The following is a 23810-nucleotide window of genomic DNA, read 5'->3' on the forward strand; positions in this document are numbered from 1 at the left end:
GGGTTTTTGTGTGATTGCAGACAGTGTCTTTCCTTTCCTATCCTATCTAGACAGTTTGGGCCCCATTATTTGCTCAGTCTATTTTCTGTCTGTGTATGTGACTCATCTTGTCTCACCGACAATATATGTTTGGGGGCTATCTATTTCTTTGGGGTTCTACTCCGGGGCAGTTTAGATTTCACCTTTCTTGCTTTAGGCTTAGTTAGTTCTCCGGCTGTGCCAAGGCGTCTAGGGCATCATAGGTACGCCCCACGGCTACTGCTAGTTGTGTTGTTAGGATTAGGGGTCTGCAATCCACTAAGTTACCAACCTTTCTGGTTTCCTGGTGGCCTAGCCTATTCCTGCCATCCTCCTCGGTGACCTATTCATAACACATGACATCACCCCTTAGAGAGAGGCAATGTCACTATGAACCGGACTCTGGGGTGCCACATATAGTGGTTGGTGCTTTATGTTTCCGCTATTGAGCTCTAAATCTTCTACATATAGAACTGATAAACTAAACATTCTGGTTAACTGAAGCCACCACTAGAGGGAGCTTAGTAGGAGCTTATTTTTAGGTTCAGTGAACAATTTACTGTAAATTCATAAAGCTGTTTTCTACTACTTTGATATTGATGACCTAGCCACAGAATAGGTAATCAATATCCACTTGGTAGAGTTCTGACACCCAAGACCATCACTTTTCAGCTTTTAACAGCTCCAGGAGCAGCCCTATTAACTATGTACAGAGCAGAATATCACTGTTTCATCATACTATTTAGCGACCAGTTATGAATACTACAGATCATAACATCTAATCAATCAAGATAAATTAATAACAAATCCTATCTGTAGATCATTAATATCACAGTAGTAAGCTCCCCCTAGTGGTGGCTGCAGATCAATGAGATGTTAGCATTTATCTTGATAAGTCCTAGACAGTACATCTAGAGGGAACTCTCCCTGTGCGCAGAGGACTTCATCCATCTTATACACCAACATGTGATAAGCTGAATAGTCCTATGGACATGTATTTGCAATCCTGATGAACCTCTTTTTGAGAGGGGAAACGTGTCGAGTTTCATTTATGGCATACATGGTGTACTATATGAATTTATTGACTCTTTTCTAACCAGTGATGATTTGATCAACCAAGCTGTATTTTGTTGTTTCATGGTTTGGATGATTGTGTCGCCCAAGTGATACAGCTGTGTTGTTTAATATAGAGAGGCTTCATCTTATTGTATGTATGGTTTCTCATTTGGTTCTATGGACTTCTCTTGGATCAAGATGAGCTTATTTACTAAGTTATATTTTTTTGATTAATCATTGATGATGTAGATGATTGTGTCGCCCATTTGACATCTTTTGGGGTTCAACTTTGAGATTTGATACTGTGGAGGCATGGTGATTGAATATAATCATAAGACTCTATAACTATTGTGACAAACTCCTTGCACCCTCTCTATAATCATTAACTTGCACCACTGTCCTCCTCTAGATAAGCTCATTTTGATGCTATTATTTGTTATGTGCTCGATTTGTCATTTATTTTGCTAAAATCTTGCCGAAGCGCTCTCGCACTTTACGTGTATTCCTTATGAAACCAGCTAATTAGGGTTATCTGGGATAGCCGTCATTGAGCGGGGGTGCAAATCTCGCTGATCATAAGGGTGCCAACCTCTGCTTGTAAGCAGGGACAGAATTGGGATAACAATAGCGCCCCATGCACAGAATTTACATGTATATTGACTGCTAGTATTTTCCACCCCTCCCCCTTTTTATTATGAATTAGCACAAACACCAGTGCATCCTAATACTGTTTTTTTTTCTAATAATTATTTTCCTTTCTACCCCTCCCTTACAGGGTTTGTAAGGGTTAGAGTGGAGGGTCGTCGGTGGGTGGGGGTGCCATTTGCGCTGGATTGATGTGCTGGCCTCCGCTACTAGGTAGTGTGATCATAGTCATAGACTAGAGTTAGGCACCCCCTTCGGCCTTTTCTATCTTATTTTCAATTGGTGATGGTATTGTGTTTTTTTCTGCACTGGTTAATTTTAGATTAATAAAAGTTATCTTTTAATATTGCTTAAAATTTTGTTTTTTTTCTGTGAATTCATTTATCTCGATATCTGTTCAGTTGATTTAGAGCTCTGCATAAAAAAGCTTGAAATATGATAAACACATAAAGCTCTAAATATTCTGAACATGTGTTAATGTTATTTATACAGTAAGTTCAAAAATGCTGACATTTTAGATTTAAAAGTGTTATTTCAGCTTAAATGACATTTTATTAACATATCGGAGTTGAAAGAGGACAAACTCCACTTTTTTTAAGGAGCTGTGACTACACATGTGTAATCATATCTCCAATGAAAAGAATGTGAATGAAATGAATAGGATTCCTTGCTGATAATGTACCTTCCCACACTCCTGGCAGATGTACATAAAAATAGTGCAGGGAAAAACTCATTGATGTCTACAGAACGAATATTATTCTATACAATCATAAGATAACATACTACAACCTCTGTACACATGAACAACACAGGAACCATAAAAAGCGCCTGTATTTTCCACACCTACGTTCACCAATTACTCTTCAATGTAAAGAGAGTGATTGGATAACGGCAAGTTTAGTAAATTGTTGTAAACTGCTGTGAACCTTCACCTTAAATACAAATACAAGAAAACATAAAATACATTGTTAGAGGCCATCTAATAATCTCTTGTCCCATTAAAAAAGTAAAGAACGTTTTTGTTGCATTTAGTTTTTTTTTTGTATTTTTGATTTTTTTTTGTGATGCTTTGTACCTTATTGATTGCTAGAAGTAGATCTTCTAAGCAAATGTACAAATAATGTCTGCACAGTGAGAATAAATCTTCAACCCTTGCGACTAGTCAAATGCATACTGTGACATTGGCGCAGATTATCTGTAAGATTCGTTTGAAAATTCTCCAAAACATTTTAAACTTATGATAAAACATATGCTGGCTGAGTGTCAACATGTGAAGTACAGTATTCAGATGACGGGACATCTTGTTCTCCGGGATCCATTTTTGTGCTTGCGACGCCATCTTGTTGTTTACGAGTTAAATTTTGTAACTTAACTAGATGAAAGTTCACGGCTGTTATGAAACCAGACTGTTCCAGCTTGTACAAGATATGAGGTATGAGATGAGACCCTAAAAGAATGTGCTATTGTTCTATATTCTACATCACGCAGCTAGGGACATATTCCGATTTTCTTGCAATACTATTGGCTTAAATGTATTATGATTCTATTGGTAGCTGTATACTTTGCATAATTAAGCAGGATGCTATGTAATGTGAGATTCAATAAACGGGGTTAGTGATCTGCCTGGATCCTCCCGTACAGAAACCCCCCGTCTCCGTGTGGTCATTCCCAGTTGCTTGTTTCTACAGGGTTCTAAAAAAACCTGTGCCAGTATTCCTGGCAATATATCTTGTAATGAGTCCTCTGAATATGTACCAGGAACCCCCACTTGTGGAAATCCTGATGCAGGTTATTGTAGTCCTTTAGGACAATCTCCAACTTGGTGCAACTCATAGATTGGTACTGCAACATTCAGCCCTATGGGATTTACCTGATGATATGTTCTGGGTATGTGGAGACAATGCTTATAAATGGTTGCCAGTAGGGGTAAGAGGTACTTGCACTCTGGGTTGCTTGACCCCGGGCAACTTTGTTATTCCGAACAAACAGTTGGATACACAGGCTATACCCAAACATACATTATACAAAAGAGTTGCGGACAATTCACCCCACCCATCAGGGAGACCACATATAGTGCAGATGAGTGTGGCCAATAAAATTGTCAGTTCTATTTTCATTTACCCTATGATTACACAAATGTGGGATAAATTGGTTAGGACCACAGACTATCTAGATGATCAAATTTGGGATATATTGGACATACTTAATACTACTGTTGCTGTCCAAAATCAACTTATTATAGTCACTAATCAACATACTATAGTGCTGGACTACTTAACAACAGCACAAGGTGGTATGTGTCAGGTCATTGGACCCACTTGCTGTCATTATATAGATCCTAACAGTACTATGAAGTTGAAGTTAAAGTTAGAAGATATTCAAAGACTCAGAGATCAATACGATAAAGACAATGATCGTAATAAGGACAGTTGGTGGTCAGACACCTTCTCCTTTCTCAATCCAGCCAATTGGTTTAGGGGAATTGGGGGCTGGGTAGCTGGAATCTTACAAAGCTTGTTGCATATTGCTGCCTGTATCCTTCCTTGTTGTATATGGCATACTAAAACTTGTTCTTTGGTGTATTTCTGTATGTATTAGGAAATTCTGCACTAAGACAGCTAATGATGATACCAAAAGCGTCGTTGCCCCTGCTCTTCTCTGCACCGATCACAAAAGGCTACTTGATGAAGATGTTGAAGCCAAGCGCATGGCTGCTTTCAAAAGATCTCCACCACTGTCATTAAAAAAAGTTATTATTCGTGAATAGTATACAGGGGGGACGGGTGCACCGCGACAGCCATGACTGATAACACGGCATCAGCCATGTGAAGACCAGTACCCCTCAAGCTGTTAGCTTGGGATAGCACCTCTGATGCTGCATATGTGTTAACAAATTTTATCTAGGGGGAATTGTGAAGTACAGTATTCAGATGTACGGGACATCTTGTTCTCCGGGATCCATTTTTGTGCTTGCGACGCCATTTTGTTGTTTACGAGTTACATTTTGTAACTTAACTAGATGAAAGTTCACGGCTGTTATGAAACTAGACTGTTCCAGCTTGTACAAGATATGAGATATGAGATGAGACCATAAAAGAATGTGCTATTGTTCTATATTCTACGTCACGCAGCTAGGGACATATTCCGATTTTCTTGCAATACTATTGGCTTAAATGTATTATGATTCTATTGGTAGCTGTATACTTTGCATAATTAAGCAGGATGCTATGTAATGTGAGATTCAATAAACGGGGTTAGTGATCTGCCTGGATCCTCCCGTACAGAGACCCCCGTCTCCGTGTGGTCATTCCCAGTTGCTAGCAACGCCCTGTGAATTAATTTGGAAATCACTGGATCAACTGTGAAGGGTTAATTTAGCCCTCCCTAAATAGCTCCCTCAACAAACATATGGGGGAACATAAACCCATGCTAAATCCAAATACCAGATGCCAAGCTTCCTGTTACAGGCCTTTTCCTGGCAGGTCTCTGTAATATATTATGATAAAGGGATATGGGAGTTATTTATAAGAACTAGTGGAGGGGAGTCTGAAGAAGCATCCAATCACATTGCCCCTATTTTTATAAATTTGCACCCCAGATTTTTTTTTAATAATATTGCATATTTTTTTAACCAATTATTTCTATTAAATACAAAATATTCACCTTTTGAGGCCAACCGGACACAGCTTATTTTAGTCTCCTGAAAGGAAAAAAAACACAAAGTTAAGACATCGCCACCAAAAGACTAAAATGTTCATGTTTTATGGGCATTTGGGGACTTACGGTATTTAGTTACTGACTGCCCAGTGTAGACTTTTTCATGTCATGACAAACATTTCAATGTTCTTTTTCCTCTAGTTAGTAAAAACTTTACTTCACTTTCTGCACATCCCTTGGGTTACTACAACTTTCTGATAAGCTTTCCAGAACAAAAATAAAAAGTCAAGTTGACAACCTTGGATCCAGGAAAGAGATGACTACACAAGCACAGTCATCATATTTAGTATAAGAAATGGGGGATAATAAAATTGCTAAACTGCATAATTGGCAGTTTTCATATGTGTAACTGCAAGTTTGTGTTATGCCGAATGGTGGTGCATGTGGATTTTTAGACCCACTGTGCCACAGGGTCGGGCCTGCCCAGGAAGGGGCACAGCTGTGCGGTTATCTGGTGTTCACTGGAGATCCTGCTGGTGTAGACAAACTGGGCCTCAGGTAGCTGCTAGGTACCACTCTTGGACAGAGCCCGGTACTGCAGCTGCTAACTCCAGGGATCAGGTATGCTGACATTAATTTAGGGCTTAGTTCAGACACACTGGTCTAGGGTACTGGATCAGGGACTGGCCACACAAGGAATGGGGTATAATGTTCAGGAACTGAACATACTGGGACCAGGGGACTTTGGGAACAGGACTGGCCGCACTGGGACAATGGGAATTTGGATTCAGTACTGGCCACACCAGGACCAGGGGACAGCGTTCAGGCCCTGGATGCACCGGGACCAGGAATCAAGTTTCAGGACTCTGGCTGCACTGGAACCAGGGGACCTCACAACTGCTCTGGTAGATCACCAACTACCTAATGACTTTACACGTTGTTTGGTGACTCCCTTGGGGAGAAGGAGCCTTAAATACAAGAGCCTTCTTGCAGGTGTAACTAATAATACTAAATGACTTTCAGCAACAAATTGAGGACATTTACTATATGAACGTTGCCCCTTTAAGAGCAGGGGAGCACGCGCATGTGCACTAGGACCACTGCCGGGAGATGTAGCACGCATACAGAGCAGAAAGCATGCCAGGGACCGCACTGAGGGCCGGGGAGGTAAGGCCAGCGTCCCTGCATGGAGGGAGAAAAGGACACCATGCAAAGGTGCCAGACATAGCACTAGAATGTGCAGCCATATTTCGCCTGTAAAGAGGTGATAACAGGAAAGACTTAATTTAAGGCCTCTTTAAAGTCCTAGAATGAGCGCTAATGTTTTACAGCAGGTTACTAAGCTTCATACAAAAAAAGTTCTAATTCCCGTCAATCTAGTTACATTTAAAATCAGCCCACCACTTGCTGCCCTCTATGCTTTGACTCCTCATTTCTGCATTCCAAAACTCATTCTGCTATACTGATTTCTAAATGTTTTTCTCAAGAGAAATAGTTTCAAGCTGAAATAAAAAAGCATAAGTCACGCTGAAATTTCAAATATTTCTCTTAGGTAGGAGACCAGTTTTTAATTTTTTGCCCAAGTCCCTCACTGTAAACCAGAGTTCTCATCAATTTTCATGCTTTCAGCTAGTCTAGTGCATGCCTTACACTAGAAAAAATATGGTGCCCTTGAACAAGAGCATAGCTTAGTATCTTTGTATACAACTAAATGCATTTACTCCATCAAACTGTAATTTGTGCATTTCATTATCTACCGTAAGTGCATGTGCCACTTTGCAGTATGAACATAAGGATGAGTGACCTCATGGAGATCAACATCCAACACTGCGGAGACACCATCACATGTTTCTCAACGCAGTGATCTAGAGCATTGCCCCCATCCCTTATGGGAAATATGCAAAAGCATGTAAATCAACAGCCGCGGAGACACCATCACATGTTTCTCAACGCAAGCAATGACTAGCCAGGTCTTTCCCCGGGAAGGAACAACCACGGGAAGGGCAGTCTCCAATAAAGGAAACCACCTATGCCAAAACATGGTATCCATCCACAGACAGCTGTTTCGGGGTATTGCCCCTCATCAGTGTGGAGTAGGAAACTGGCTAGTAGGAGCAATGCCTAGTGAAAGGCTATGAACATAAGGATGAGTGACCTCATGGAGATCAACATCCAACACTGCGGAGACACCATCACATGTTTCTCAACGCAGTGATCTAGAGCATTGCCCCCATCCCTTATGGGAAATATGCAAAAGCATGTAAATCAACAGCCGCGGAGACACCATCACATGTTTCTCAACGCAAGCAATGACTAGCCAGGTCTTTCCCCGGGAAGGAACAACCACGGGAAGGGCAGTCTCCAATAAAGGAAACCACCTATGCCAAAACATGGTATCCATCCACAGACAGCTGTTTCGGGGTATTGCCCCTCATCAGTGTGGAGTAGGAAACTGGCTAGTAGGAGCAATGCCTAGTGAAAGGCTATGAACATAAGGATGAGTGACCTCATGGAGATCAACATCCAACACTGCGGAGACACCATCACATGTTTGCAGTATGAGGCCCTTCAAATAATATTAACATGTAATAATAATTATTGCTTAAGGAAAACATTAGTCAGCAGAAAGAAGAAAAGATAACAGAATGTGTTATTTAGTTTTACCCCTCATTAGCTTATCTCCATAGACAATATATTTAAATAACATACAGCATATCATCCTTGACCATGGCGATGTCAACCTTTAAAAGAACTTGCTTTGCTGTAGACTGCAGGTTTTAAAGGATACACTAGAAACCTCCTTAGAGAAAGCGATTGAACATTGCATTACAAATTATCTTCTCTAAAGGTTGCCTATTAAGATGTCCAGGATGCATATCTATAATAATAAATGCCCTAAGCAACTTCCGGTTGTAACAACTTCCGTCCAGTTGTAACCGGTGACGTCACCGCACACCTCTTTCCATGTTAACCCTCAACACACACACTCCACTCACCTTTCACCATCTCCACTCACGCCCACTCACTCTTTCACTCCACATACGACCCTTTCTCTCACTCCGTCTCTCATACTCACGCTGTCATCGCCGCTGATCCACGATCCCCGACATCATCTTCCGCCGGCGCCATCCTGGATCCAGACGTCCTCCACGCCGGCGACATGTTCTTGCGGCGACGTCATTTTGGATCAGCGAAATCCCGCGATAGTCAAGATGGCGTCGCCACAAGAACATGTCGCCGGCGAGGACGACGTCGGGATCCAAAATGGCGTCGGCGAAAACTCGCGAGATTTCGTCGACGCCATTTTGGATCCCGACGTCGTCCACGCCGGCGACATGTTCTTCCGGCGACACCATCTTGACTATCGCGGGATTTCACGATACTCAAGATGGCGTCGCCGCAAGAACATGTCGCCGGCGTGGACAACGTCTGGATCCAGGATGGCGCCGGCGGAAGAAGATGTCGGGGATCGTGGAGCAGCGGCGATGACGGCGTGAGTATGAGAGACGGAGTGAGAGAAGGGGTCGTATGTGGAGTGAAAGAGTGAGTGGAGATGGTGAAAGGTGAGAGGAGTGTGTGTTGAGGAGTGTGTGTGTTGAGGGTTAACATGGCAAGAGGTGTGATGCTATCGCAACCTCCCGATGCGATAGCATCGGGCCATAATCTAGTTATATGATAAAATTGCTAATTTGTCTAAGGAAATCTGGTTTGGCCAAAATGGAGGTCTGTCAAAGCAGGTGGTCTTCTGTGGAAGTTATACTGTAGACTGTGCTGTATTTGGTCACATTGCTATATATACAGTGCTGTGCAAATTAATTGAGACAAAGCATTTTTTAAGTAAAATCGTAAGTTGGTTACCAGTCAGTGATTTAAACCATTTTTAACTGCTTTGAACAGGTGTGAGTGCTTGTGGTGTGAGTGCCTGTTCAGAGCAGTTAAAACTGGTTTGAATCACTGACTGGTAATCAACTTACGATTTTACATTAAAAAAATGCTTTGTCCCAATTAATTTGCACAGCACTGTAGGTGGTAAGACGAAGACAAAAAATATGCATGTATTGTAATAATAAAAGGGCGGAAGGAAAAATACAAAAATTAAAATAGGGCCCCCCGGGAGAAGCTAGGCAAAACGCATATCAGGGTGTCAGGGATATAGGGCCTGATGTACTGTTAATAAAAGAGCCACTATAATCTCTATACAGATATGATTGTATATATCCTGAACTTATACTGAAGATCTAATATTATGTACTGTACATAGATGTAATTTTGGAAATCTGTTGAAAAGTTCTTTCCTGGATTTGCCCCCACCTTACATTATTGTTTTATGTATAGACTATCTTTGAAGGCCAGGCCTATTTTGTTACCCTGTTGGTGAGGCACCTTTGTTTTTACTATATATTACTTCATAAAGTTATATGTGATTTGAAAGATCTTTTGAGTTGACTTCTTTATGCTCTGGGATATACCGTATGCTTATTCTTTCCTAGGCATTGGTTTTAATTAATTGTTTTACAACATTCTTGCATCTACCTTTGCATTAGGTTTGCAGTCACCATGAGATGGTGGTTTGAGGACAACCCAGTCCTAGGTCCCATTGCTGAAGTAGCAGCTGCCCTAATGTGTATTTACCCTTGAAATGATGTGCAGATTAGTATATAAGGTGTATATGTACCCCATTGGCAGTGCTCAAAGCCTGGAAATAAATGCTGTAACTCTTCACAGGTGAAAGTGGTGGATTCCAATATCCATTGTAGGTCCTGTTGTCCCCAACTGTAAAGAGCTGTGAAGATGCCAATTGTGTCGGTTTTAGCTCTGCGGCAAAGTAATGAGGGGACTCCATAACTGAGGCATTTCTGTAACTGACAGGTACTGGAAAGCATCCATTGCTATCCGCAGCCCTCCCTGACCTCTGGGTCCTTTCTTCCTTTACCACAAGTTGGTAAACACTGTAAAATAAGAAGAACAATAAAAAAGCAAAAACAATCATTCAGGGATTAAAGGGGTAGCAGATTATACATATAAACAGGGAAAGATAAGAGGACAGGGCTCATTAACTATTATTAGATTTTTAGGATATGTATTGCTTGAACTACTTTCTGGAAAAGTATGAAAGGCCAGCTGCTCATCAGAGATTGATTAGGCTGTCTTATTGTGTGCTTACTTAGCTAGAAATGGTTTATGGATGTCCACATGCTGGAAAACTGAAGCCGATTTGAGGACAGGAGCGGATACCGTGCAATATTATCGAGATAGTAAATTACAGAAACAAGCAATACTACTTGATTTACAGAAGTTATGCAGAGAAAGGGGGATATTCACAGAATTATGACACCTTATTGTCCTGTTTCATGAGACTTTCATAGCTGAGTTGTATATAATAGAATCTTTTAGGGCTGTTGATCCAGAGACATGATGGGACTTAAAGGGAACCTGTCAAATGATTTATGCTGCCCCACCTATGGGTTACGTGAATTGGAAGACCAAGTGCGTTATTGCAGTCATGTATGACTACTCTGAAATGTGGCAGCATTTCAGAGAGAACATGCTTTGAAAAGCTAGTTGGGGACTAGATGAATAGTCTGAGACTAGCCCCACTCCCCTTCACTGGTATGTCTCTCCCTAAACACACGGATAGGGAGAGACTTAACAGTCATGTGGAACAGGGTAGGAAAACACGCATGAGGACCTCAGATTAGTCATCTGAGATGCATTGTCCATGGCCAAGCTTTCCAAACCATGTTTTTCTGAAACATCACAGAGCTTCACAGTAAAACATACCTGGCTGCAATAGTGCAGTTTATTTCTTTTCCAAACAATTTTATTAACATTTTATAACAGAGCATACATAAATGCAATATCATGAGGCATTCATGACACATGAAAGAAAAAATAAAAAAACACAACCAGACTATAAATAATAATAAGAAGAACTTATGGAAACATTTCCAGCCAGCGAGACCATTTCTTTATAAAGGAAGGAAGACAGCCATTCAGCAACTCCAATTTTTGCTCATATGACTTATGTAAAGTCAGCTTTGCAATAATATCGAGTGAAGAGGGCACTCGAGTGGATTTCCAATAAAACGCAATTTCATTTTTAGAAACCAAAAGTAAATGAATAACCAATTTCCTAACAAGGATTCCAACGACTTGCATCCAACGAGAGCAGGGCGAACTGAGGAGTCAGTGAAAAATCGGACTGATTTAAAATATGAGAAATAAGAGAGAAGATGTCATCCCTAAAATGCCGAAGACGTGGACAAAACCAAAATAAATGGGAAAGGCTACCATGATGCCCGCAATCCCTCCAACAGAGAGGGGAGGTGGAAGGGTTGATAAAAGCTAGACGAGATGGCGAATAGTACCATCTCGATATGATTTTAAAGTAGGACTCATGGAGAGCCATAGACATGGTAGCAGAATAGGTTAGAGACATGGTCAGTTCCCAAACATCTGGGGTAACAGAAAAATTCAAAACCGATTCCCATTTTTTCATATATGGGGATTTTATAAATGCAGAATCGTTGTTGAACCACTGGTAGATATAAAGAGTGGAACAAAAAATATTATGGCCTGAGTTGCATAAAATATTGATCGCTGGCTCCGATAGCGGAGGGCAGTGAGTCACAAGTGGAGTCAAAAATTGTTTCAACATAGTAAAGTCTAGAAAAGCAGAGGAGGGAACCCCAAACCTATTCTTAAGATGAGAAAAAGATACAAATTTATGACTATCAAAGATGTCATTTAATTTAGAAATACCCCAGTCAGCCCAAGTAGAATGCAAATCGAATGAATAAACAGAGGCCAGAAAAGAGAGAGGAAGCCTCAACAGGAGTTGAATCCTAGAAAAACAGCTCTTAAATTTAAAAAACTTCCTCCAAGCCACAATAGCAGCCATAAAAATTAGATGATTAGACTGAGATAAGTGCTTAGATGTCAATAGATTCAAAATATGAAAACAAGGAGGGGAATTTTTATTAAAATAAAATTCCAAGTCCGCCCATGAAGGTATATGGCCAGTTGATCACCAACATAGACTTTGCTTAATAAGATTAGAGTGATAATAAGCTGAGATGTTAGGCAGTCCCATACCTCCACGTAACTTATGTTTGTATAACTGATTCGAAGCAATACGGGCCTTTTTATTTCCCCAAATAAATAAATTAAGGCGTGTCTGCAGACTAGTTAAATAAGAAGTGGAAACAAGCAGGGGAAGGGATCTGAAAACATAAAGGATTTTGGGAAGGAATATTGATTTGCTACTAGACATTTTCCCCACCAGGATAATTATTTGTCCGCGTGAAAATTAAGGCCTTTAGAAATGGAAGCAATTAGGAAATCTAGGTTAGTGGAAATCAGAGATCCAAGGTTTCTAGAAAACCGCAGACCTAAATAAACAATTTCCCTCTCCACCCAACCCCAAGAAGAGACAGCCTTTATACTCCTGATTTGAGAATTGGTGAGATTAAATTGGAAAATTTTGGATTTGGACTCATTAATCTTAAAATAGGAAAGGGAGGAAAATTTTTGAAGAAGGGATTGTAAATGTGAAATAGAGGAGCAGGGATTAGTGAGAGACAGGAGGACATCATCAGCATATAGACTGATCTTAAACTCCTGACGATCTGTTCGAACAATATGGAGGAATGATCTCTGATTAATTGGGCTAGCAGTTCTATTGCAAGGGCAAAAAACAATGGAGAGAGGGGACAACCCTGCCGGGTACCATTAGAAATTGGAAATGGGGAGGAAAAGTGATTATTAATGTAAATTTTTGCTTGAGGGTCAGAATATAAGGCCATAATTTTGGTGATAAAGTCTAAATTAAATCCAAATTTTAGTAGGGAGCATCGGAGAAAGGTCCAGTTCAAGCGATCAAATGCTTTTTCTGCATCTAATGAAATTAGAGCAGAAGGAAGTTTTTAGGAGTTGATTAACTTTATAATATTTATTAGCCGTCTGGTCCCTTCAATGGATTGCCGATGCTTGATAAAGCCAATTTGGTCCATGGAAATAATTTAGGCAGTATAATATTAAGACGATTAGCTAAAACTTTAGAATAAATTTTGAGGTCAGTATTTATTAATGAAATGGGACGATAATTAAGAATTTGATCAGGATTAGTATTGGGTTTGGGAATTAGTACGATTGTAGCATCTAAATTTTCTCTAGGGAAGGAACCAACGGACCCAGCGGCATTAAAAAGTTTAGTTAAATGGGGGACAAGAATGTAGTGGAAAGACTTATAATAATTGTTACTATAACCATCGGGACCAGGGGCTTTATATGACTTTAATTGACTAATGGTGTCATCAATCTCTTCAGCAGTAAAAGGAGCAGATAAAAAATCTGCGTCCACAGAGTTGAGATTTGGAAGGTTAACCGAAGATAAAAAATTATTAATAGAGTCCGCATCTGGAGTGGGAAGAGAGTTATCAGACCTCAAATTATACAGTTGATTGAAATATTTCGCAAATTCATTTGCAATGTCCTTTGGGTGGGTGAGGGATAATCCCTTAGGAGAAATAATTTTGTCAATGCGGTTGCGTACTCTAAGCTTCTTTATTCAATTAAACTTAAAACGGGTGGGTTTATTAAGGGACATGTAATGATGAAATTTTGATTGCATTACTGCCGAATCAGAATGAAAAAATTGTGGCCCTTAATTCATTTCGAAGATGGGATAAATCAGATAGAGATGTGGAGCTAGAGGGAGGATTCTTAGATAAGGACAATTCCAACTCTTTCTCCTTAATCAAAGCCTGCAAATTTTTAATTTTTTGACGGTTAAAATTTTTTATACGGGAGGAAATACGAATAAGAGTGCCTCATATAACCACATTCTGAGCATTCCACTGGAGGAATGGTTTGGAAGGATCAAATATATTTTCTGAAAAATAAAAATTGAGAGATTTAGATATTTCCTCATGGTAAGTAGGATTTTTAAAAATAGAAGCATTACACTTCCACAACTGCTGATTATTAACAGAGTGCCCCTCAACCAACTTGGCAATAACAGGAGCATGATCTGAAATAGATTTATATCCAATTGAAACTGAGGAAAATCTAGGGAGAGAAAATACGTCTGACAAAATGAGGTCAATACGAGAGGCAGATAAATGAGAGTCAGAAAAAAATGTATATTCCTTTGAGGTGGAATTGAGACAACGAAAAACGTCAAAAAATTCATTAGTGAAAAGCCAATTATTTAAAGAAGGGAAATTAAGTCTACTGGAAGAAGAGGCATCAAGCGTATTATCGGGTACCAAGTTAAAATCACCTAAGAGTAAAAGAATGCCTCTCTTTAGTGGTTCAAGTTTTTTTAGTAATTTGTTCAAAAACCTAATTTGACCTTTAGTAGGAGCGTAGATATTGACAATGGTATAAATTTGGGAGTCTATAGAACAGACAAGGACATGAAAATGACCTTTCACATCAACCAATTCCTCCAGCAGTTCGAACGACATGGAGTCCCTGACTAGGGTCATGACACCTGCCTTTTTAGAAGGACCCGAGGCCTCAAAAACATGAGGGTAATTTTTTAGGGAAAACGTGGGATGATTATTAATTTTAAATTTAGTCTACTGGAGGCACACGACATCTGCTGCAGATTTATTAATTTCTCTCTGAAAGGAAAAACGCCTATTTGGACTATTAAGCCCCTTAACGTTATAAGTAACTAATGTAAGTACCATAAAAAAAGAGAAAAATTGGCGTTAAAAAACAATCACCAGCTGGAAAGTGTCAAAAAAAGAAAACACTACAAAACTAAATAACCAAACATAACAAACTTAAAATTGTACAGTGTTAGAACCCTAAGAGGGAAACCACAGGAAATGCTTCTCCTACTTGCGCCGGGAGAAAAGTCTGTGCAGCGCAAGGCTAAGGAAACACTCATTAACACCTATATCAAATAGACAAATATACACGCCAAGCACAATATTAAATCATATAATATCAGATAACCCATAGACACACATCACAATAGGCTCAGGTGACATGTCCTGGACCAGCAGAAGAAACTGTAGGAACAGAGGACAAGACACCCTGAGATTTCAGAAATTGGAACCCTTCTTCAGGTGAAAGAAAAGTTGCATTCTTCCCTTTGTAATTAAAAAAGAGGTGTAGAGGAAAGCCCCACTTATAAGGAAGGCCTCGCTCCCGCAACACGGAGGTCAGTAAGCGAAAGTGTTTCCGACCTTCTATAGTTGCTTTAGATAGATCAGAAAACAACTTTAGATGATGATATGGTTCCGGGAAGCCTCCCTTAATTCTGACCAAATTCTGAATTTTCTCTTTTATGTGGTAGAAATTAATTTTCATAATTACATTTCTGGGTAGGTCTTTAGGGATGGAAGGAGGCTTAGGAAGACGATGGACACGATCAATGATAAGATCAGTATCCAAAAGATTGGGAATCATCCTCCTAAAAACTCCCTTAACATAGTCAGAAAGCTTGACGGGTGAAATATCTTCCAATATACCCCTGATTTTAATATTGTTGCGGCGAGAGCGGTCCTCCAGATCCGCCAATTTAAGTCGCAACTGGTGTATCTCAGACTTGGACTCCGAATTGTGTTTTAGAGATACTCCGCAACAATATTGCGCAATATCAAAATAACAAAAATGTCACTGAAAATTGATAAATAGAGTTGAGCGAAACGGGTCGAAAAAATTCAAAAGTCGCCGACTTTTGGCAAAGTCGCCGACTTTTGGCAAAGTCGGGTTTCATGAAACAAAACCCGACCCTAGGATGAGGTCGGCCACGAGGTCGGCGACTTACGCGCCAAAGTCGCGTTTCAAAAGTTTGTTTTGCGCTCTTTTTCAGCCAATCAGGATCCACGGACACTGTGGGCAACGTGATGACATAGGCACGGGTCACCACCATCTTTCAGAAGGGCATGCAAGTGATTGGCTTGCTTTGGTGGGCGTCACAGGGGGTATAAAAGGGCGTGCACGCCGACCGCCATCTTACTTCTGCCGATCTCAGTATAGGGAGAGGTTGCTGCTGATTCTGTAGGGAAAGCGTTAGGCAGGGAAGAAGACCAAAAAACTGCTTCTGCTGCTAGCGATTTGGCCTGCACAACACACCAGTCACTGTGTGTGCAGTGCAAGGGGAGGCTATATAGTGGTGTATCAGTGGTGTTGGTTGTTGGGCTGCCTTCTAAGGCTTCCTGACAGGCTGGCATTGCTGTTTACCCACTGCTCCGCAAACTGCTTTTTTAAAAGCAATCCAATCTCCCTTATCCTCTAGTCACTTAGGTCACAGCTGTGCCATCGAGCTTGTCACATAGCGCTCAGATATTCATTGGGCCTCACACAATCCAAAAGTGTCCAGTGTCCAAAAGTGTGTGCAGAGATTCAAACTCTCACTTATCCTCTAGTCACTTAGGTCACAGCTGTGCCATCGAGCTTGTCACATAGCGCTCAGATATTCATTGGGCCTCACACAATCCAAAAGTGTCCAGTGTCCAAAAGTGTGTGCAGAGATTCAAACTCTCACTTATCCTCTAGTCACTTAGGTCACAGCTGTGCCATCGAGCTTGTCACGTAGAGCTCAGATATTCATTGGGCCTCACACAATCCAAAAGTGTCCAGTGTCCAAAAGTGTGTGCAGAGATTCAAAATCTCACTTATTCTCTAGTCACTTAGGTCACAGCTGTGCCATCGAGCCTGTCACATAGCGCTCAGATATTCATTGGGCCTCACACAATCCAAAAGTGTCCAGTGTCCAAAAGTGTGTGCAGAGATTCAAAATCTCACTTATTCTCTAGTCACTTAGGTCACAGCTGTGCCATCGAGCTTGTCACATAGCGCTCAGATATTCATTGGGCCTCACGCAATCCAAAAGTGTCCAGTGTCCAAAAGTGTGTGCAGAGATTCAAACTCTCACTTATCCTCTAGTCACTTAGGTCACAGCTGTGCCATCGAGCTTGTCACATAGCGCTCAGATATTCATTGGGCCTCACACAATCCAAAAGTGTCCAGTGTCCAAAAGTGTGTGCAGAGATTCAAACTCTCACTTATCCACTAGTCACTTAGGTCACAGCTGTGCCATCGAGCTTGTCACATAGCGCTCAGATATTCATTGGGCCTCACACAATCCAAAAGTGTCCAGTGTCCAAAAGTGTGTGCAGAGATTCAAAATCTCACTTATTCTCTAGTCACTTAGGTCACAGCTGTGCCATCGAGCCTGTCACATAGCGCTCAGATATCAGTGGGCCTCACACAATCCAAAAGTGTCCAGTGTCCAAAAGTGTGTGCAGAAATTCAAAATCTCCCCTGTCCTATAGACACCTTGTACCTTGTTTTACATTACTATATAGTTTGTTGGATTTTGTCTACATTTCTACCAAAAATGAGGAAGGCTGGTGGAAGAGGCCGTGGAATTGGGCGGGGGTTGGCAGCTGGTAATGATGGTGTTGGTGGTGGATCTGATGGTAGTGGCAAGAGCAAAATAGGACCGAATGCAGGAGGTGTTGAGCCTGCGTCATCGTCTGGCTACATAAGGCCTCGAACGCTTAGTTTTCTAGGAGTTGGCAAACCGCTTTTAAAGGCAGAGCATCAGGAAAAAGTTTTGTCTTACATTGCTGACTCAGCCTCCAGCTCTATCGCCTCCTCTTCTTCAGTTGTAAAAAGTAAAAGCACTGAGTCGTCATTGGAGGCTCATGTTCATGAACCACACCTTTCCTTGTGTCCTTCACCCCAACCAAGATTGAAGGATGACGCAGGCCATACTACTGATTACTCCATGGAGCTGTTTTCACATACCATGCCTGGATTATCAAGTGAAATGGTGAATTACCCAGGCCAAGATGAATCTGACATGGAGTGCACTGATGCACAGCCGCTGATGGATGATTCTGCTGGTACATTCACTCAGAGCACTACATTGTCCTCGCAGTGTACAGAGCCAGATTCTGACCCTGATGAGACTCAGGTGCCCCTTCCCGCACACTATACCACCATACACGGTGACACAGAGGAAGGTGCACATGACATAGAAGAGGAGGTGATGGATGACCCAGTTGTTGACCCAGATTGGCATCCATTGGGGGAAGAGGGTGCTGCTTCCAATAGCTCAGATGAGGAGCATCCACAGCAGACATCGACATCGCAACAGCTGTTATCTGGCAGGCCCGGAGCACTCCAAAGACAGGTTCCAAACATCAAAAGAGTTGCTGGACAGCTTGTCCAGAGGGTCAAAAGATCACAGCGTGCTAGGCCGCAAAATATCTGCCAAAGTAGGAAGAGTGCAGTGTGGCACTTTTTTGAACAAAATCCTCATGATCAGGCCAAGGTTATCTGTAAGAAGTGCGCAAAGACCTTTAGCCGAGGGAAAAATCTGAAAAATTTGAATACCAGTTGCATGCTTAGACATTTAACCAGCATGCACTTGCAAGCGTGGACACAACACCAAACCTCAAGTGCCACATGTGCAACTGATCACAACGAAGGTAGTCAGCAACGCTACATTGTTTCCCCCACTGTAAGCCCACCGGTTAGCACAGCAGCAAATGTTGAGGTGTCGTTGCAAGGCCACAGCAGTCAGGGAATCCCACTGTTATATCAACGAAAGACTGATTGTAGGCCATCAGTGTCATGATCTCAGTGCGGGTTTGACTCGCACACGTGGGGTTAATGTTTGGAACCAGTGCTGATGACTGGTATTTCTGGGGTTAAAGGTTGTGATCCCGGTGCAGGCTTACCTGCACACCTGGGGCTATGATTGTGGCCTCTCCCTGGTTCTGGGGGAGGCTTCTTATAGCCTCAGGACGCTCCCATCCCTGTCAGTTATACTTTCGCCCTTGGCATTTTGTGGTGACCCCTGAGTGTGTTTGTGCTGTGTTCTGGTTACTTGATTCTCTGTGTATGACTCGGTCTGTTCCCTGGATATCGCTTTGGATTCTGCCTGGTACCTTATATGTCTGTTTGGTTTAGACCTCTGCTTGGCACTGATTATCCGCTCTGTCTCCTCCCTGGTACTGTGATTCTGTGTACAAGAGTTGTCCTTTTTGGGGTTAATTGTATCCGGTGAGGGTTTTCGCATGGACCCCAAGAAGGTGCAGGCCATTGCGGATTGGGTGCAACCCCGAGATCTTAAGGGTCTTCAGCGCTTCTTGGGGTTCGCCAATTATTACCGCAAATTTATCCGGGGGTTTTCGCAAGTGGTCAAACCTCTCACGGATCTAACATGCAAAGGTGCGGATGTGAGAAATTGGTCCTCGCTCGCAAAACAGGCCTTTGCAACGCTGAAAAAATGTTTTATGTCTGCTCCTGTGTTAGTGCAGCCAGATCCGTCCAAACCATTCGTCGTGGAAGTGGACGCCTCTGAGGTGGGGGTGGGGGCGGTGTTGTCCCAAGGGCCTGCCACTCTAACCAACCTCAGGCCATGTGCTTTCTTTTCCAAGAAGTTCTCTGCTGCGGAAAGAAATTACGACGTAGGCAATAGAGAGCTTCTTGCGGTCAAATTGGCGTTTGAAGAATGGAGGCACTTTTTGGAGGGGGCCAGTCACCCGGTTACGGTGATCACGGATCACAAAAATCTGTCGTACATTGAGTCTGCTAAAAGACTAACGCCCAGACAGGCCCGTTGGTCACTTTTTTTTTCCCGTTTTCAGTTTACGATTACATTTTGTCCAGGGTCTAAGAATGTCAAGGCTGACGCCTTATCACGCAGTTTTCAGCCGGTGTCGCCCCCTGAGCCACCGTCCTCCATTCTTCACCCTGGGGTTGTGATAGCAGAGGTCTCATCTGAATTGGAACGGGAGATTCTGGGGGCCCAGTCGCAGGCCTCGGCGGCCAAGCCGGAGGGGAAGTTGTTTGTCCCAGAGCAACTTCGCCTGAAACTCTTGCAGGAGTTCCATGAATCCAAGCTGAGTGCTCACCCTGGTATTTCAGCCACACGTCTGGCGGTGGCTAGGATCTTTTGGTGGCCTACCCTTGGTTCGGACATAAAAAAATTCATTGCTGGTTGTGGGGTCTGCGCTCGTTCTAAAAGCTCTCATAGCCGGCCGGCAGGGGAGCTGATACCCTTGGCAGTGCCCGAAAGGCCATGGACTCATTTATCCATGGATTTTGTTACCAATCTCCCTCCATCTAAGGGTAATACAGTGGTATGGGTAGTGGTGGACAGGTTTTCTAAGCAGGCTCATTTCGTACCCCTGTCCGCACTACCGTCAGCTGAGACGTTGTCCAGGTTGTTTGTGCAGCATGTGATCCGGTTGCATGGGGTACCCCTGAATGTGGTGTCTGATCGTGGTGTGCAGTTTGTGGCTAAGTTTTGGCGTGCTTTCTGCAAAAAAATGAGGTATGTCTCTGTCCTTTTCGTCTGCATACCATCCTGAGAGCAATGGGCAGACGGAGCGCACTAACCAGTCCCTGGAACAGATCCTCAGGTGTCTAACCTCTGCTAGACAGAATGACTGGTGCGATGCACTGCCGTTGGCTGAATTTGCCTTCAATAGTCGGGTGAGTCAATCCACTGGTAGGTCCCCTTTCTTGATTAACTATGGGTTCAGTCCTCATTTTGGTGAGTTTTCTCGTCTGGATTCGGGGTGTCCCGGGGCTGAGGATTCTGTTCAGCGGTTAAAAGATACATGGGCAGAAGTCCAGCGGCGTATATCTAGGTCTCAAGGCAGGTATAAGTTTTTCGCGGACAGGAAACGAACACCTGGTCCCATGTTTCGGGTGGGAGAGAAAGTTTGGCTCTCCACGCGAAACATTAAGTTAAAGATTCCGTCAGCCAAGTTGGGACCCAAATTCATTGGCCCGTACAAGATTGTGGAAAAAATCAATCCAGTGGCGTATAGGCTGTGCCTTCCACCCTCTTTCAAGATCCCTAACGTCTTCCACAAATCTCTACTGAAACCTTTTGAAGCAGTACGGGGAGACTCCGAGTCTGCTGCTCCTCCGGTTTTGGTCGAGGGGCAGGTGGAGTACGAGGTTGGTCATATCGTAGATTCCAGGTTGGTACGGCGGTCGGTACAGTACCTGGTTCATTGGAAGGGGTATGGACCGGAGGACAGGTCCTGGGTACCAGCCCGGTTGATGCATGCTGATCGTCTGGTGCGGGCTTTCCATGCTAAGTACCCGGGCAAGCCTGGGGGTCCAGAGGCCCCCCGTTGAGAGGGGGGTACTGTCATGATCTCAGTGCGGGTTTGACTCGCACACGTGGGGTTAATGTTTGGAACCAGTGCTGATGACTGGCATTTCTGGGGTTAAAGGTTGTGATCCCGGTGCAGGCTTACCTGCCCACCTGGGGCTATGATTGTGGCCTCTCCCTGGTTCTGGGGGAGGCTTCTTATAGCCTCAGGACGCTCCCATCCCTGTCAGTTTTACTTTCGCCCTTGGCATTGTGTGGTGACCCCTGAGTGTGTTTGTACTGTGTTCTGGTTACTTGATTCTCTGTGTATGACTCGGTCTGTTCCCTGGATATCGCTTTGGATTCTGCCTGGTACCTTATATGTCTGTTTGGTTTTGACCTCTGCTTGGCCCTGATTATCCGCTCTGTCTCCTCCCTGGTACTGTACTGTGATCCTGTGTATGACCTTTGGCTTTGTCTGACCTCCCATCTGTTTATCTCTCCTGTACCTCGCTGGTCTGTACTGTGCATAACCTCTGCTTTGCTTGGACTCTGAGTTCTCTTCCTTCTCTGTGTGCAGGACGCTAAGCCCCGCCCCCTTGCAGTCACATGACCATTCACATGACCATAGGTCCTATGCTGGCTTCCTAAACTTCAGCATCCACAGGTCCTGTGCATTGGTACTTTCTGGCTGTACCTGACCCCGGTACCCCTACATTGCGGGTGAGTCACTGCTCAGCGGAGGCTGCACGCCGGCGCTGACACTCAGGGCACGCGCACTGGCTCAGTGAGCAAGTACAGTGCGGTGTTCCTGACAATCAGAAAGAACACCAACTCCATCACCATCATCAACCCTCTCTCAGTCCGCCCTGTCCACCGCTACTTCCACCATATGCAGCTCTCAAGTCCAGCTCACCCTCCCAGACACTATGAGTAGGTCAAGAAAGTACTCAGTCTCTCATCCGCGTACACTGGGTTTGAACGCCCACATTGCCAAACTAATCTCGTTTGAGATGATGTCCTTTCGGTTGGTGGAAAGCACAGCTTTCCGCGAACTCATGGCCTATGCAGTACCACGCTATGACCTACCCAGTCGCCACTTCTTCTCTCGCAAAGCCATCCCAGCCCTCCACCATCATGTGAAAGACCGCATTGTCCATGCACTCAAGCAGTCAGTGAGCGGAAAGGTGCACCTCACAACTGATGCATGGTCCAGTCGGCATGGCCAGGGCCGTTACGTGTCCATCACTGCGCACTGGGTTAATGTGATGGATGCAGGGTCCACAGGGGACAGCGGTGGTGGGACAGTGCTGCCTAGCCCACGGTATAGGAAACAGTTGGCTGTAGGCGTTCGACCCTCCTCCTCCTCCACCTCCTCCAGAAGCGAAAGCTCGTCCACAGAGCGGTCGTACGAGCACTCCATCTGCAGCTGCCACTGTTGCACACGATGTGTCCCTCTATCGAGCAGCTAGTGGAAAGCGTCAGCAGGCTGTGTTGCAGATGATGTGTTTGGGCGACAGACACACCGCCGAGGTGCTGGCCGAGTACTTGAAGCGACAAACTGAGTCATGGCTGGGCAGTGTACATCTTGAGGCAGGCAAGGTAGTTCGTGATAACGGCCGTAATTTTGTGGCAGCCATAGCCCTTTCAAAACTCAGCCACATACCTTGCTTGGCTCACACCTTGAACCTGGTGGTGCAGTGCTTCCTCAAAAATTATCCGGAGTTAACAGCCCTGCTCCAGAAGGTGCGAAGACTGTGCGCGCACATCCGCCGGTCGCCTGTACACTCCGTTCGTATGCAGAAGCTGCAGCGATTGCTCCACCTTCCTAACCACCGCCTCATTATCGACATTGCAACAAGGTGGAACTCCACCCTGCACATGGTGGAGCGGCTGTGCGAGCAGAGGCAGGCCATAATGCATTTGTGGGAGGATACACGGCCAGGCACTTTGAGAGAACATGGAGTTGACAGGTGTGCAGTGGTCGAAGCTGAAAGACCTTTGTAAAGTCCTTCAGTGTTTTGAGGAATGCACACGGCTGGTAAGCGCAGACGACGCCATCCTAAGCATGAGCATCCCACTTATGCGTCTGCTCATGCAAACTTTGACGCACCTTAAGGAGCAGGCATCTGCAGCCAATGTTGATGAGGAGGAAGAGGAGGAGGGAATCCTTGATGACATTCAGCCATTGTCTGCTCAGGGACCTCTCCTGGACGAGGTGGAGGAAGAAGAGGAGGAGGAGGAGGATGATGGGGATGATTACTTAGGGGAGGAGGATGCATCTCGTGGGGCAAGTGAAAATGTTGGCGTGGCAAGGTCTGGTACAAGGTTTGTGCGTGACTGGAGG

At 43.6% G+C, this 23810-nt stretch overlaps 1 protein-coding gene across 9 annotated transcripts in view; it reads right to left on the reverse strand.

Moving 5' to 3' along the window:
• PTPRT (protein tyrosine phosphatase receptor type T) overlaps positions 1 to 23810 on the reverse strand; it is a 648808-nt gene that overhangs the window by 172814 nt on the left and 452184 nt on the right. For all 9 annotated transcript variants that reach the window (XM_073555336.1, XM_073555335.1, XM_073555333.1 and 6 more), the window contains 2 exons: positions 10052 to 10325; positions 5383 to 5419 (listed from right to left, as the gene is read on the reverse strand). In XM_073555336.1, the coding sequence (XP_073411437.1) occupies positions 5383 to 5419; positions 10052 to 10325 (311 nt within the window). The remainder of the gene's footprint in view (positions 1 to 5382; positions 5420 to 10051; positions 10326 to 23810) is intronic.

This window comes from Dendrobates tinctorius, unplaced genomic scaffold (assembly GCF_039654945.1).
Source record: "Dendrobates tinctorius isolate UK_male_01 unplaced genomic scaffold, ASM3965494v1 ptg000223l, whole genome shotgun sequence".
Classification (NCBI taxonomy): Eukaryota; Metazoa; Chordata; class Amphibia; order Anura; family Dendrobatidae; genus Dendrobates; species Dendrobates tinctorius.